We start from the raw sequence: 17162 nt of genomic DNA on the forward strand, positions 1-17162 counted from the left end.
TTGAAAAATATTTACGTAAATTTACCAAGAACGAAGATTCAGTAACTTTTACTTTTACGTGTTTTTTCTAATATTTCTTTGCACTTTTCTTTGTAAAATTACATTTACAACCAACATACTATCATAAAAGACAAGAAAAAAAACAACAGCAACCCCGTGGTATATTTACGAGCAAATTTACAAAAAGATGTCATGTTTGATACATTCCCCCTTGAAGTTAAAAGCAAAACTGAAGTCCTGAGATGCCAGATTCTGGTTTTAGCCAGTGTAAAAGTTGCCATTGGTGAATTTGTGGGCTAAAGAAGTATTGGCGCCCTTTTCCTGGCCGATTCTTTCCAAATTGATGGCATGTAATATTTTTTATCTACAGGATCAATCCGTCCACCACCCTAAACTTGTTATTACTATTCCCGAGGATTAATCCGTCCAAGGGTTAATGTAGGGATAACGGTGAGAAAGAATAAGACAATATCAAAACAGTTAAGAACTAAAATCAGTAACAAATTTCAGTAACAAATTCTGAGTATATTTGTTGTAAAATATTTACGTAAATTTACTGAGATTGAAGATGCAGCAACTTTTTTCGACCATACACGTTTTTTTCTAATAATTCTTTGTACTTTCCTTTGCAAAATTACAATTATTATCACTGACATAATATCATAACCTAAAGGTATATTAACGAGCAAATACATAAAAAGACATCATGTGAGAGAGAGGCGTACATGCTCCCTTGAAGTAAAGTACACAATTAACTCATGGGCCACCTAGAATTGGCAACCTAAGCCAGTCTAAAAGTTGCCATTAGTAAATATTTAGGCAATAGAAGTAATGCAACCTCTTTCCTGCCTGACTCCTCCAAAATGATGTCGTGTAATATTGAGTGAATCTGTCCACCATCCATAACCTGTTATTGCTACTCATATGAGGGTATCTATCCATTAAGGGTTAAGAATTCCAACAGCATGTTTGGAGCATGGCAACCCTATTGATGCCTTTGCCTCTTTCTTAGGCCCTAGCAACGATGATACCCGAAGATAAATCCAAATTGGTGTCCACCGTCCCTTCAGCCAAGTTGTTACAACCACGAATTAAATCAACAATTTCAGCATAAGTAGTTAATAGTCTGCACCCTCCACATCCTGGCCTCTAGGGTCTGATCTGGTCTGTCAGCTAAGTCAGGAGAAGTCAAAATGTCTTGATCGATTACTGGAGTATAAGCACGTTTAAGGGGCAGAACTTTCTTGGGGGCCTGTAGAGCAAGATGGAGCTCTGTTGGTTTCCATCCCGTCCGTGGGATTGGGAATGAGAAGATCGATCATGGATGCGTGAGCAAGAGTGCAAAGCACACTCACGGACGTGCGAACAAGACTGTTCACGAGGCGATGAATGATGTGCCCTGTTATGTGGCCATGTAGGACTTGTGATACATGCAGTTTGGTCATGGCTATGTGAACGGGAGTGCAGAACACTGTGCCATCCATGTGAATGGGAACGTTGATCTCGGTGCAAGTCTCAGTCATGGTCCCTACTAAAGGAACATGAGTGCGAATGATGATGTGAAGGTGTAGGTGTTGGAGTGTCATATGATCATGAAGGGCTCTCAGTACATGAGACATGGACGTAAGAGCTGAAGACCTTCAAGGAGAACAAATCGGGTCCCAAGAGGAACCTACACTTTTGTCTTCTTAATGGAGGGCCTTATCATCTTTAATACAGACTTGAGGAAGAGCTGGAACAGGACAAGGAGGAGAAACAACGGAGATCTTCTGAGGAGAAGAGCATTCCGCAGACTTGAGGATCCTAGAAGATTAATCTCTATCCCAAACTGCTGCATTAACTGAGTGTGGAACATCAGGAATGACAGCAGGGGTACATGCGTATGCCTTGATGGAAGAACTGTTCTGAGAGGCACAAATGGGTTTGGCACAAGTGTGATTCAACAAACATAGAACAACTACAGGAGAAAAACAACAAGAGAGACTGAAAATAACTTGCAAATCTTCTTACATGGAGGGTTCAAGATGAAGATGAAGAAAAAGATGAAGAAGGGGATCCATAACGTCTCTTCTGTTCCTAGATTCCTTATCTGAATAACCAAACTTCTTCCTGAAAATACCTTCGACCTTATCAAAAATCACCTGAATGATTGATTGATTGATTGATTGTCTATTAAACCTGGTGTGAAGGAGCCAGAAGGTGCAGATGTAGATGGAGCAGGAACAGAAGAAGATGGCTATGACAAGGCTGGGGACAACACAGAGCAGGGAATGCCAGATGAGAAGACGTTAAAGAGACTCCCTCTGGTGGCCAGCAAGGAGAGAGCTGTTCCAAGATGAGATGATATCACAGAAACGGTAGATCTGAAAACTGTCATGGTGGACAAAACTGGGATGCGGGAGGACATGCAGTGAGGCGATAGGCCGGAAAGGGTTGGTGCCCCTGGAAGGTTTAAAGAGTTCCAACATTCAGTCAGCTTCTGCACATCTCCTGAAAAAACAGGACAACGGGGAGCTGCCCCCTCCCTCACATGGGGGAGGAGGAGACATTCCTTCCCCCATCCTGCCAATTAGGGAATGGGGCCAGCCCTTCAATTACAAGATCTCCTGAACTCCCAACTGAATCTTCTAAAGTCGAATCAATAGAAGAATGCGAGGGAGTAAAATATTCATGGGGAGAAGATGCAACGAGAGGAGATTTTGGCAAAGAAGAACCACAATGAGAAGGGATAGATGCAGATGCTGCCACAGAGAAAACTAAACCTTCCAAGATGGCGGCACAGATTTCCTTCTATCTCTCCTTTCCTACCAAAATTCTTCCACTGCTCGGGAGACCAATCAACACACTCAGAAGAATCTAAGGCAAAAGCAGGCAGAAAAAGAGAGCAAGGATTACTACCAATCCCAGGGCATTTTCTCTGAGGCTAGGGAGTCTTAGATGATTTGTGGGTATGCAAATATCATACGGAACACATGCACAAACGAAAAATACCAAAAAACAGGATGCAGTGGTGTAAATGTAGGGCAGGAAGTAGACAAACGACTGGTTTCTAGGCAGAGGGGGTAGCAGCACTACCTACTCTGAAAGCTGTCAAGAAAAATCAATGTGATGGAGCCAAGATGGGGCGAGGGAGGTCAGTGGAGCCTCATCCTCACAAAACTCGTTGCCACCAAATTCCTTTTACATTTTTTTAACCAGACTCAGCAGGTTCTAGAGAATTTTTCTCTTATGATATAATCCTTATTAGCCTATATCAGAGCATCCTACACTCTCTCTGCCCGAAACCTTAAGTACAAATATCTGCACCACCCCCATTTTAGTTGGAAGGAGATACTGATAAAGCAAATTTGTTTCATTAGCATTAAATATGATGAAAGTCTGTTTCAAATCCTCTACCAACCTGGCAAACTTTTCTTTAAATTCTTTGGCTAATGACCAGTTTGCATACTTCAGTTTGCCTTAAACATCTAATATTCTTTTCTTGGAAAACTTAAAACTAATCCTTCTAAAGCATGGGCATGAAATACATAAACCTTTTTGAGTACTTATCAGTAATCCATAATAAATATTCTTGTCAACATCTTCAACACAGACCTGATGAAGCAAATGGTGAGTGTGTAAAGCAAGATAACAACTTTTGGACTACTTGAAAACTCCTCAAGTTTCTCTTTCTGTTCTTTGATGTTTTATAGTGTCAGTGATCTAATGTTATTTTCATTCACAAGGTTTTTGCACATTTTTCCCTCCTTTTTCTAATTAGCACTCACATACCTCATTTCTCTATTTGAGTCTCAGTACTACTCTCTTTTGTTTCACACACTGAGACAGGCAGATGAATCATATGATGAAACCAGAACATTTCAACAATGGCACGAAATTTGAGGATAAGGAAGACTGCCATGGACAGCCTAAGAGATGCTCTGGTGTCAGCCATGCTGCCACTTTTTTCATGAACAATTAAAAATACTGAATATTCACATAATTTTTTCTTAAGATTGCCTGAATGTTTTGGTTATCTGAATACCACATGCAAGGTAGGTCACCAAATATACCTGATCTCATTCATAGTTTTAAGTGGATGGCAGCATATAGTTATTAATGACATCCTACAGGGTAGTGTTTGGAACCTATGTTATTTTAGTCTTTACTCAATATGATTGCAGACTTTGAAATTATGAAGTATGATATGTACATGATGCAACTCTTGCAGTGGTTATTTCCTCCACACAGGAAAAAAATAATGTTGCAGCTAGCCTTAATTACAGATTCAGAACTGGTCAGTTAGTAGAACAGGCAGCGTGAATGAGATTGAGCCCACAGCTAAACAAACACCTTACTGATTAATTGCTCTTGAGTTCACTGACTAGAAAGGAAAAATTGATGTAACAAGTTTCTGTAAGGTATCATTGACTAAAAGCAGCTTTTACATAAATATATCCTTTAATAAAACATCATGCCCAACAGACATATAAAAACTAGAAGTGAGTCATTACAATATGAAATATATACTGTTAAATAATGTAATTAACTCCCAATTAGTAGGTCATAAAAAGACATTAAGCACCATACCTCAATACACCCAAACTCATACAGCACACACAAATCATTGTTATAATAGCTATATCAAACCTATGCATGGAAAATATAGCTATATCAAACTTATGCATGGAAAATAAACAGAATTTGCAATATTATCTGAACTAAGAGAGCCATAAATTAATCTTCAAGTATACATGTACTGCTAAAATAATTATGTCATGATGACTTTATTTAAATTTTTTTATTCTAACCATAGACAATATTCTAATTTTTCTCTCAAAGATTCTACCTGGAAGTGAGCTGAGAACTCCTCCTTAAACTATAGTCGATTCACATGAGGTAGATTCTTGTGCCTATGAGACGTTTGTTTGGCGGCCTCTGATTGGCTGGTACCGGGAGGTAGGCCGCTCACTCAGTGTGTCATTATTTTCGTTTGTAGTTTAGAAAACTAGGAATATGTTTATATTTCTTCAATTTTCTTACATTTTGCAAAAGATAGGCAAGTTTTGGTCTTACCAGAGGATTCGGTATTAAATGTACAACTAATTGATCTTTTCCTGAAATCAATAAGATAAAACACAAAGGAATTACAACGAGTAAAAGTTGAGAGAAACATTTCATTCTTTATACCTGTTTTTATTCATCATCAGATTTTGCATAATTTATGCGATCAAGAGAAAATAAATTTCGTGTTTTTAAACAATAAAATCACCCTGAGTACGCTGGTGCTTTCATATTTTAGATGCGTGAAATATGTAAAGAGAAAATGAAGAATACAGTAGTACCTCGAGATACGAAAGGCTCTACTTACGAAAAACTCGAGATACGAAAGCCAATGCGAAAAATTTTACTGCTCTACATACGAAAAGTTTTCAAGATACGAAAGGTTGTTGCTGTAAAGTCCCGAGATTTGCCCGGACCACCGAGAACAATTTTAAAACTCCCGCGCCGCCAACTGAGTAAACTCGCCACCATCCTCCCGCTCTCCCATTGGTTCCTGATGCTAGTCACCCCATAAGGTCCTGCTCTCCTATTGGTCAGCATCTACCCCTTGTGCTTTAAGTATTCTATTGGTAAAAGGTTGCTGTAAATTGAAAAACTTATTCATGCAATACATTTAATAAAAAAAAAACATTAGGTAAAGATAGAATAAAGAATAGAAATGAATGGTTATCATACTGTTTGATAACCATTCAAACAGTATGATAATGAAAATTTATGGCTTACTGTGTAAAAGTGATTGCTTGGCGATCGTTCGATACTAGTAAGTGCTGGATGTAAACAGACGTTTGGAAGCTTTTTTTTTTTTTTTTTTTTTATTATAGTTAATGGTTACTTAATAATTATTTGAAATGAGTACATGCAATACATTTAATAAAAAAATTGTGAATTAAATATCAGAAAATATAAAATAAATCAGTCTGCCAACAAATACGTATTTTTTAGAATTCTTCTTCTGTTTTATTATTACGTTACGTATTACGTATGTTTCATTACAGCTGTCAGTAACTCGGTATCTCCATTAGGTAAAGATAGAATAAAGAATAGAAATGAATGGTTATTATACTGTTTGGTGGTTTCATTAGTTGAAGAGAGATATTAATGACAATTTATGGCTTACTGTGTGCTAAGAAAAATGATTGCTTGGCGCTCGTTCAATATTCGTAAGAATGTAAACAATCGATTGGAAGGTTTGTCTTTTCTTTGTTTGTGTATTATAGTTAATGATTAATTAATAATTATTTGAAATGAGTACATACTGATTATTGATACATTTTATTGGCATATTCTAAGCTTTTAGCTCTTAGGTTTAGATGTCAGAATCATAGACTAGGCTACAGTAGCAACCGCTAACATAGGCTAGGCTTATTGCTAAGGGACATATGCTAAAGTCCTGATAAATGCAGTAAAAATGGGGTTGAACATTACATGCAGTTGAATATTACTCAAGTATGTACAGTATTTTGCCTTTTTGGAGACATATTTCTTCCGTCGTAACCCTAGAACATGTGTTTTAGGCCTGGAAATATAATTTACTGGGGTGTTTTTGGAGGGCTTGGAACGGATTAGCCATTTTACATGTAAAATGTGTTCCAAGATACGAAAAACTCATAATACGAAGGCCGTCTCGGAACGGATTAATTTCGTATCTCGAGGTACCACTGTATGTCTAAAAATGTTGCATCCACACTTGACTCAGCCTGAAAGGAAGTCAATCTTTCTTAATTCTTTGTTGTTTATTACTTCACTGAGATTATCAATTTATATCACTCAAAAAAGTTTCTGATATCTCTTCCGTTTGAAAATATATTCATAAAATAAAATTAGAAACAATATTAAGAAACAACCTGACTAAAAGCTTAGGCTGAGTTGAAGAGTGCGAAGTCTCTCCACAGAGTTCAACTTCTTTGCTGGACTGAATTCCCCGCGGCCCGCCGAGATCTGAGCTAACAATACCAGATGCATCCATCTGATTAATATTATTTTTTTTGTTATCAGATATTTCCAGACATACTATACGATATATGATAGAAAATGTTTGGCGGTCATAATGGGAATTCTGTACATTTAATTACAGAATATGTAATGATATAATACGCAAAATATTGTCGAAACTGCAACCCCTATATCGCTAACTGGCAACTCAAATCTCTTGCTGAGACGAACACGCAACGTTCGCCTTACAGCTCCCATTCTCTCGGCAATACCATCAAACTTGAATCATTGACGGATGCAACATAATAAGACATATTCTTCATTTTCTGTTCACATAAAAACAGGTATAAAGAAATAAAGGCTTCCCTCTTCAATTTTACTCGTTGTAATTCCTTTATGTTTTAAACATTATCTTATTGATTTCAGGTACAGATGACTTAGTGCACAATTAATACTGAATCCTATGGTATGACCTAATCTTTCCTATCTTGAGCAAAGCGTGAGATAATTGAAGAAATATAAACATATTGCTAGTTCTAAGCCACAGACAAAAATAATGACACTGAGCAAGCGGTCTACCTCCCGTTATCAGCCAATCGGAAGCCACCAAACAAACGTCTCGTAGGCACAAGAATCTACCTTAAATGAATCGACTATAGTTGTAACAAAAACTCTGCAAGCTTTACCTGCTTAAGTTTGGCTTACTTCATCCATGTGCTTCCAGACCACAGAGTTATCTTTCTTCCAACCATTAGCAGTGACCTTAACATTTATGAATCTATAAAAATATAAAAGACCTCTGAATGACTCTCAAACCTTTCGATATAATGTTTTTATTTCGAATGATATTGTAATACAATAAGAATAATAATAATACATGTAATTACCAAAAGAATGTTTTGGAAAAGGCAGTAAGTTCCACAAATTGTATTCAACTGGAAACGTGCCTTTTACATATAAAAAAAAATAAGATGTACAAATTTCAGAAAGTGGTCCAATACAAGTATATTTTAAAATGGGAAACCACATTTCAATCTTCTTTTTAATTGTGCAGGATATCTATGGCATTTGTCATGTCTTTTGGACAGAAAGATTATTATTCCACCGTTGACCTGAGGCTAGCCACACAGTGGCTTTAATGGAAGTACAGAAAGAATATCATGGTTGACCTGTTGCATAGACTAGGACCATAGCATAAAGGAACAGCATCACCCACAGAATTAGTTGCCAAGATAAGGGTACAGTAGGAAGTAGTGCTGAAGATTATTTAATTTTCCATTGCAAATCAGTGATACTTTGTGGTGAAAAATCAATGTCAGGTTATGATTTACTGCTCCCCGCCCATCACACCCTAAAACTAATTATACTATTTTTTGCACATTACAATCTTTATTTCCCTACTGCATAAGTTGCAGTAACTCTGCCAAGGCTTCATTTGACAAAATAATTGCATCACCCATATCATGAGTTAATTTATCTCCATTCCTTATCATCTCAATACCCTGCTCATCTATCTCAACAAGGTCGCATGATAGGTCTCCAAGGTCAATATGACTCGGCAAGTGATCTGGTTTTCCCTTCAAGGCATATAAATAACCACCACCTCCAGCTCCAGCAAGAGACATTCCAAAGCAGTGTTCCCGCAAACACGACATCAGGTCTGAAACCTAAGAAAATGCTACATGAGTTTTGTTCCTAGAAAGAATAATTTCAGTTATAAAATTAGTAAACATTACTAAGAGCCTGTTTTAACCACCAAAAGCCCAATAAACTTTACAAGTTATGATTTATATTGAATAAGAGTGACTTCATGCAACATTTGGAATGTGCTTATCTTAAAACTCCTGGTCCTTTTACTGCACATTTTACATACACAGTAATTCCCAAGCCGTAAATCTTTTAAATGGTTTTGTCTTCATCAAGTCTAGTTTGGTCACAGGGGCTTTGTAAAAAGGTAGTTAACTAGTGGCCTGTATTAGGGGGTCAGGGCAGCACCCATTAATTTAATTTTGGGCAATGACTTTTCCTTCTTGGAAAAATTACTGTCTGAAGAACATGAATGGTAATTTTCTTCATGTAAGTGAGCGGTGGATGGGTGAATTCTGTAATCTCCTACAGAGCTTGGCAAATGTGAGGTCAAGGTCAACTAGGCAAGTACCAAAGTTTGAATTTGACGAGAAACTTGGCTTTTATGTTTGTGATGGAAATAACATTTCTTATGGCAACAACATTACAAAAATGAGACCCCAAGATAATAATGCTTCATGTCCTGCCCTGCCCTCCCCCATTGTCAACCTCCTAGGGAAATGGGTTTAATATGTCAAACAATAATTGCATAGGAAAACTCCTGGTACATATGAAAATCTTTATTTTGCACCATGATATTTGATCCAGAATTTTGCAAAAACTACCTTCAAATCACTTCAAAGGGTCATAAATGATAATGGCAAACTCACACCTCAGCTCAGTGATACAAGGGAGAATAGTCTCCAATGAGATTACATGGGGAAGGTAATCCCTGGTTATGGGCGGACTCAGCTATCAGCGATCCGGTTTTATGATGCTTGTCTAGTGACAAAAATCACTTAATTTCGGCAGCGATATGCATTGATTTCCACTTATCAGCATCGATACATATCTAACAGAGGTGTCGATCTCTAGTTATTGCACCAAATATTACCGATTTTCGGTTATCAGCAATTCTTTATTATCAGCAATTTTCAATTATTGTCACACCATCAGAACGGAACCCCACGATAACCGGGGACTGCCTATCCCCATCCCAGTACATCTTGTACATATTTGTCCATAAATATACTCAGGGACTGTTTCTGGTTTTAGTTCTTATCTTTTACAATATTATGCAAGCCAAAATTGTAATTTTGCAAATTAGAGAGAAAAAATATTAGAATGTAAACATGTAACTCTAAAATTAGCTTATTTTACGAGTGTCTTGGAAAAGATAGTACCCTGCATAGGGTTGGAATAGCATTGACTTTCAACTTCTTGTGGTATGCACAGAAAATGTTTTAGAATTTCCTTTTATACCATGAATATTTGCATATCTTCCTCTTTCCAATAATATGATATTGTTAGTATACAATAAAGTTTTGTACATACTTACCTGGCAGATATATACTTAGCTTATGTCTCTGACGTCACGACAGAAAATTCAAAACTCGCGGCACACGCTACAGGTAGGTCAGGTGATCTACCTTACCCGCCGCTGGGTGGCGGGTGTAAGAACCAGTCCCCCTTTCTTGTCAGATTTTTTCTTCCACCTGTCTCCTGAGGGGAGGCTGGGCGGGCCATCAATCGTATATATCTGCCAGGTAAGTATGTACAAAACTTTATTGTATACTAACAATATCATTTTTGTACATGAACTTCCCTGCCAGATATATACTTAGCTGATTGACACCCTTGGTGGAGGGAAAGAGACACATACTCACCTAGAAAGTGGGGACAACACATGTTAAAGGAATAAAATATATACCCTTGGTTCTTACCTGATCTAGGCAGAAGACTTCATAGTTACTGTCTATTAGTCTGCGTTGTTGCCTAGAGTTTCAGCGAGGGCGTGACCTGTAGCTGAAGAACTCTTTGGGTCTACCAATGGGAACTGAGTCCACTTACTTGGCAGAATCCAAACAGGGTCTGGTCAATGGGGATCAACCCGCTTACGTGACAGAGCCTATCACTACCAAACGCAAGGAGCCTCAAGCACAACCGATCACCTAACCAATTACAAATATTAGTATACGAAAGAAGGAGCTGCCTCCTGCAACCTCCTTCGTACAACCAAAAAACTCAACATAAAAAAATAACAAGGAAAAAGATTAAAAAGGATGTGTTTCAGCTCCCTGCCCCAGCACTGAATCCGCCGATACGTAAGGGCCTAGCCCAAAACACTTTTCATACGTAATCGATACGTCTTTTAGGTAGTGATTGGAGAAGACTGACTCACACCTCCAATAAGTGGCCTTCATGAGGTTTTGCAATGACATATTCTTCTTGAAAGCCAAAGATGTCGCGGTGCGCCTTGACTTTCAGAAGACTAAACTGTTGCTGATTGCACGATGTGTGGGCTTCTCTAATAACATTCCTGATAAAGAATGAGAGGGCATTTTTAGATAAGGGCCTACTGGGGTCCCTTACTGAGCACCAGAGATTGCTTGCATTAGCACCAAGTCTTCTCTTCCTCTGAAGATAAAATTTCAGGCTTCTCACTGGGCAAAGAGATCTCTCCTCTTCTGTCCCAACTAAGGAGGATAAGCTTTTAATTTTGAAGCTCCTGGGCCACGGTGAAGATGGGTTTTCATTCTTGGCTAGGAAAGCTGGAAGAAAATAGCAAACCGCGGAGCCTCCTTGGAAACCTACCTCACCTTCTAGAGCATACAGCTCGCTGACTCTCTTCGCTGAAGCTAACGCACAGAGAAAAAGTCTTCATCGAGAGGTCTCTAGATGAAGCTGTATGGGGAGGTTCGAATCTTGAGGACCTCAGGAAGAGCAGTACGACATCTAGATTCCAGCTAGGGACTAAGCAAGAGGTTCTTTTAACCGTCTCAAACGATTTGATTAAGTCATGGAGGTCTTTATCTTCGGATATGTTTAATCCTCTGTGACGAAAAACTGAAGAAAGCATGCTCCTGTAGCCCTTGATGGTAGAGACTACTAACCCGCATTTTTCTCTCAGGAAGAGAAGGAAATCTGCTATCTGAGTCACAGAGGTACTGGAGGAGGAAACTTTATGAGTCCTGCACCAACGTCGAAAAACATCCCACTTCGACTGGTAGACTCTGGAGGTGGAAGGTCTACGTGCACTGGCAATGGCCCTTGCAGACTTTGCCGAAAAACCCTTAGCTCTGACGAGACTCTTGATAGTCTGAATCCAGTCAGACTGAGAGTGGGGAGGTTCTTGTGAAACCTGTCGAAGTGGGGCTGTTTGAGCAGATCGACTCTTAGTGGTAGGGATCTTGGAACATCCACCAGCCATTCCAGTACCTCTGTGAACCAGTCGTGGGCGGGCCAGAATGGAGCTATCAAGGTCATCCTTGCTCCTTCTGAAGCTGCGAACTTCCTTAGCGTTTCCCCTAGAATCTTGAAAGGCAGGAACGCGTAAAGATCCAGGTTTTTCCAATCCATCAGGAATGCATCTATTGCCACTGCTCTTGGGTCCGCAATAGGGGAGCAGTATAGATCTATCCTCGCATTCCTGGAGGTCGCAAAGAGGTCGAGATGGGCCTGCCCCACGTCCTCCACAGCTCCTGGCATACGTCCGAGTGCAGAGTCCACTCTGAGGGAAGGACTTGATTCCTTCTGCTTAGCAGATCCGCTCTGACATTTCTTTCTCCCTGTATGAACCTGGTGAGAAGACTTATCTTCCTTTCCTCCGACCACAGGAGGAGCGATCTCGCTGTCTCGTACAGGGAGAGAGTGAGTCCCCCCTTGTTTCCGAATGTAAGCCAGGGCTGTGGTGTTGTCCGAGTTGATCTGAACTGACTTTCCCTTTACGAGGGGTTCGAAGGCTTTGAGAGCGAACCAAATCGCTGTTAGCTCTTTCCTGTTGATGTGCCAGGACACCTGATACCCCATCCAGGTGCCTGACACTTCTCTCGACCCGAGAGTAGCTCCCCAACCTATGTCCAATGTGTCTGCATAACACTAGGCTGGGGTTCCGAACATGCAAGGAAAGGCCTTCCTTGAACAGGAGAGGGTCTAGCCACCAACAGAGATCCTCCTTTACCACTTGCGAAATCTTGAACGCAAAGTCCAGACCTTGAGATCTTCGGTTCCAGTTCCTCGTCAGGAAGAACTGTAGGGGTCTGAGGTGCAACCTCTCTAGAGAAACGAATTGCTCCAGCGAGGAGAGTGTCCCCAACAGACTCATCCACTCCCTCGCTGTGCATACATCTTTCTCTAGAAAGGTTGCGACCTCTGAACATCGGGTTATCCTCTCTGGGGAAGGATACGCCCGAAAAACCTGAGAAGCCATCAGAATCCCCAGATAGATACGATCTTGACTGGGGATTAGCTGTGACTTCTCAAAATTCACTAGCAAACCCAGAGAAGCTGCTAGATTCAACGTTAAGCGTAGGTCCTCCAGACATTTCTCCTTGGACTTGGCCCTGATTAGCCAATCGTCCAAGTAAAGGGAAATCCTCACTCCCTCGAGATGAAGCCACTGAGCAACGTTCTTCATCAGCCCTGTGAAGACCTGGGGGGCTGTGGAAAGGCCAAAGCATAGGGCCCTGAACTGAAAAACGTTCCCTCCCCACATGAATCTTAGAAATTTGCGTGACGAAGGATGGACCGGCACGTGGAAGTAAGCGCCTGAAGGTCCAGTGACACCGATCCAGTCCCCGGGACGAAGAGCTGCTAATACTGATGAGTCGTCTCCATAGCGAACTTCCTCTTCTTCACAAAGACGTTCAGGGCGCTTACGTCCAGAACCGGCCTCCATCCTCCTGAGTTCTTGGACCAACAAAGGAGAGACGGTTGTAGAAACCCGCGGAAAGAGGGTCCTCTACCATCTCTATTGCCTCTTTCTCCAACATCAGCTCTACTGCTAGAGCGAGGGCTTGATTCATGAGTGGGTCTTTGTATTTGGCCACCAGCTCCCTTGGTGTGGTGGTCAAAGGTGATCTCGAGATAAAGGGAATGAGGTATCCCCTCTTGATGATAGCTAGGGACCAGTTGTCCGCCCCCTTCTGTGCCCAGACGTCTGCAAAATTCAGAAGTCTGGCACCCACAGTTGTCTGGAGGACACGAGAGCTATTTTTTGGCCCTAATAGACCGAGAGAAGGTCCTTCCTCTTCTAGGTGGTCTCGAACCTCTGGAGGAAGAAGTGCGGGACGAAGGGCCTCCTCGAAAGGGCTCTTGCCTACTCTGAGTGTCCTTCTTCGTTTTCTGCTGGAACGAAGGTCTCGGGATCCTAGCTGAACGAGCCAGCATATCCTGCGTCACTTTTGCTAACAACGAGCTGGAAATGTCATTGATTATTTTCTTCGGGAAGAGTTGCGGAGAAAGTTGAGAGTACAACAAGGAAGCTCTCTGTGCATGGGAAACAGCCTTGGTAAGAAAAGAGCAGAAAACCGCCCTTTTCTTTACTACTCCTGTGCCAAAAAGGGAAGCTATCTCCCCGGATCCGTCTCTCACTGCCTTGTCCATACAAGACAGCACCACGTGAAGGTCTTCAGGTGAAAGAGAGTCTTGATCTTGAGTCCTCTTAGCCATGACTCCAAGGGTCCAGTCAAGAAAGTTAAAAACTTCCAAGACCCGGAACATTCCCTACAGAAGGTGATCTAACTCGCTCATACCCCACGTCGTCTTCGCAGAATTAAGCGCCGAGGAATCAACCAACGAAGAGAAGTCCGACCCAAGGGCTTTCCTGACTCGTACCAGAACCCCATCTTTCCCGTAAGTTTGGACGGGGGAAAAGAAAATACGGTCTTCCCTTTCTCCTCCTTCGAGACCAACCAATCGTCGAAGTTCTTGAGAGCCTTCTTCATCGACACTGTTGGTTTCATCTTAACGACTGAAGACTTCTTAGCCGTATTGGTCGTCGAAAATAAGGACGGAGGTGACGGAGGAGCAACGGCCGAAAGAGACCCCAAAATCTTGCAAGAGGAGGTCGGTCAGTCTCTTGTACGACGAAACTGAAGCATCCTTGGGCAAATCTTCCTCAGAATCCCCAAGATACTCTTCAGACGAATGACGCTTAGAAGATCTACTGCAAGGAGGAGAGCTTTTCCTCGGAGAGCGCCTGTTCGGAGAGCGCCTACTAGGCGAGCGCCTACTGGGAGAATGTCCACTGGGAGGGCGCCTACATGGAGAGCACCCACTGGGAGAGAGCTTACAGGGAGAGCGCCTACTGAGAGAGCGCCTACTTGGAGAGCGCCTACTAGGAGAGCGCCTACTAGGAGAGCGCCTACTTGGAGAGCGCCTACTAGGAGAGCGCCTACTTGGGGAGCGCCTACTAGGAGAGCGCCTACTAGCGGAAGCTCGCTTGTCGGAAGCAAAGTCTATGTCCACAGAAGAGCGCCTGGACAAGGGAGAGCGCCTATCAGGCTCTCTGCGCCTGCTAGGCTCTTGGCGCCTGCCATCCTCAATACGCCTGCCAGGCTCTTGGCACCTGTCAGACTCAAAACCCCTACCAGGCTCTTGACGCCTGCCACGGGGAGAAAAAACTTCCACGGAAGAGTCCCTGTCCGAAGCACGGCGCTTACAAGGCTCTGTGCGCCTATCCAATCGGGAGTGATCAAACGGAGAGGAATGCCTCCACTGGCGCTTACTAGGCTCTTGGCGCCTACTAGGCTCCGAGCGCCCGTCAAAAGGAGAGCGGCTACCAGGCGAAGAACTCTTCCTTCGCTCCTGACGAGTATGAGGCTCTTGACGCCTGTCAAGCTCTTGACGCTTAACCGAAGAGGAGCGGAAATCCTGAGGAGAGCGCCTGTCAGGCTCCTTGCGCCTGACATGCTCAATACTCTTGCTGGGGAGAGAGGAGAGCCTACTCGGAGAGCGATCCCGAACTTCAACCTGCACTTCTGACGTCCTACTACGAGGCTCAAGAACTTCTCTGGCAGGAGGAGAGCGAGCAGAAGAGACGTTCTTTGACTTCTTCACCAGAAGCGAGGCGTCCTTCCGATGATGAGAAGACCCGGCAATAGAATCTGCTAAAGCCGCAATCTGCGCCTGCAGACCCGCCAAGATGCGCGCAGGAGACCTCTTGAATTCCTCTACAGGAGACGAAGTCCGAGACCGAACAGGAGAAGCGCAAACAGCAGAATTCTTGGCTCTCTTGCGTTCCACTTCCGGTTCTTCCGCAAAGGTGCTTTCCAGGGTCTCTTGAGAGGGCGAGACGACTCCGAGGCGCTCCATCTACGCTTAGGAGAAGGCGACGAAGATGACGAGAAACACTGGCGCAATAACTCCTTCTTGGCTCGATCCAAGGCAGCCTGGGAACGAGCAACAGATCTGCCAAGGGGACGCCTGACCGGTGGGGGTTGTTCTCCCTAACCTTCCTGCGGCTTTCGACTTTCCTCCTCCCCACTGGGTCTGGGAGTCTGGAAGAGGTCTAGGCCTGGAAGCGTTAGTGAGCCGGTCAGACGCCAACCCTCCCCCACTGCACTAGGGGCACTTGCACTGATCACTCTCACTGTCACTCTACCTTGTCGAGAGCGAGCGAAGCTCTCCTTACTCCTGATCGAGGCTCTCCCGTAAGCAACTTCCGAAAACGAATCTTCGGGTTCAAAGCTGGGCGCAGGGGCTGAAACAAGAGAAGGAACTACTTCTGCTACAGGGTTCTCAACGTCCATTTCACTGACTCTAGATCTACTTGAGCTTCTTGAAGAAGCCTTGCGTGCTCTATCCTTCTCCAACTTCCTTAAATAAGAAGATAGAGCCTTCCATCCATCTTCATCCAAACTCTCGCACTCTTTACAAGGGTTAACGAAAGAGCATTCATTCCCTCTACATACCATACATACGGAGTGAGGATCCAAAGCAGCCTTTGGAAGCCTCACTTTACAGTCACTCACTGAACAAACTCTAAATAAAGCAGGTTTCTTAACCTCAGAATCATCCATGATTATTAATCCAAAGAAAAATCCAATAGAAAATCCAAATAACAATCCAAAAGCGTATGCCAAGCCAACAGACAAAGGGTACTTCACCAAAATCCAATTCGTCGGCAACGAGAAAGAATCTAACTATCGGAAGGACTGAACAACAGGTGTTGTCCAGCCAGCGACAGAAAAAAATCTGACAAGAAAGGGGGACTGGTTCTTACACCCGCCACCCAGCGGCGGGTAAGGTAGATCACCTGACCTACCTGTAGCGTGTGCCGCGAGTTTTGAATTTTCTGTCGTGACGTCAGAGACATAAGCTAAGTATATATCTGGCAGGGAAGTTCATGTACAAAAATCCTTTTTTTTAAACTGGCAAATTTTAAAGTTTCCCATCCTTGGGTTTTTCATGTATGTATACATAGGCAGCCTGTTAGGATTAAACAGGAAACAGAAGGAGTAATACAAACTGATTTTAACAAAAGTCAGAGATAGGAAGCTCTTGTGTAACTCACCCACATAAGGCTGCCAGACCAATGCATGCCAGATTGTTGGCTGCAAGATGGAAAAATAATACTAGAGGAGAACCAGCCAACTTTCATGCACTCACCCTTATGCCAT

The 17162-nt window shown here is 42.4% G+C and overlaps 1 protein-coding gene across 3 annotated transcripts in view; it reads right to left on the reverse strand.

The window, feature by feature from the left end:
- Positions 1-4421: 4421 nt before the first annotated feature.
- Positions 4422-17162, reverse strand: part of LOC135209719 (L-fucose kinase-like) — a 262617-nt gene continuing 249876 nt past the window's right edge. For all 3 annotated transcript variants that reach the window (XM_064242480.1, XM_064242482.1, XM_064242481.1), the window contains one exon: positions 4422-8642. In XM_064242480.1, the coding sequence (XP_064098550.1) occupies positions 8373-8642 (270 nt within the window). In that variant the 3' untranslated portion in view covers positions 4422-8372. The remainder of the gene's footprint in view (positions 8643-17162) is intronic.

The sequence above is a fragment of the Macrobrachium nipponense genome, chromosome 38 (assembly GCF_015104395.2).
Source record: "Macrobrachium nipponense isolate FS-2020 chromosome 38, ASM1510439v2, whole genome shotgun sequence".
Taxonomy (NCBI): domain Eukaryota; kingdom Metazoa; phylum Arthropoda; class Malacostraca; order Decapoda; family Palaemonidae; genus Macrobrachium; species Macrobrachium nipponense.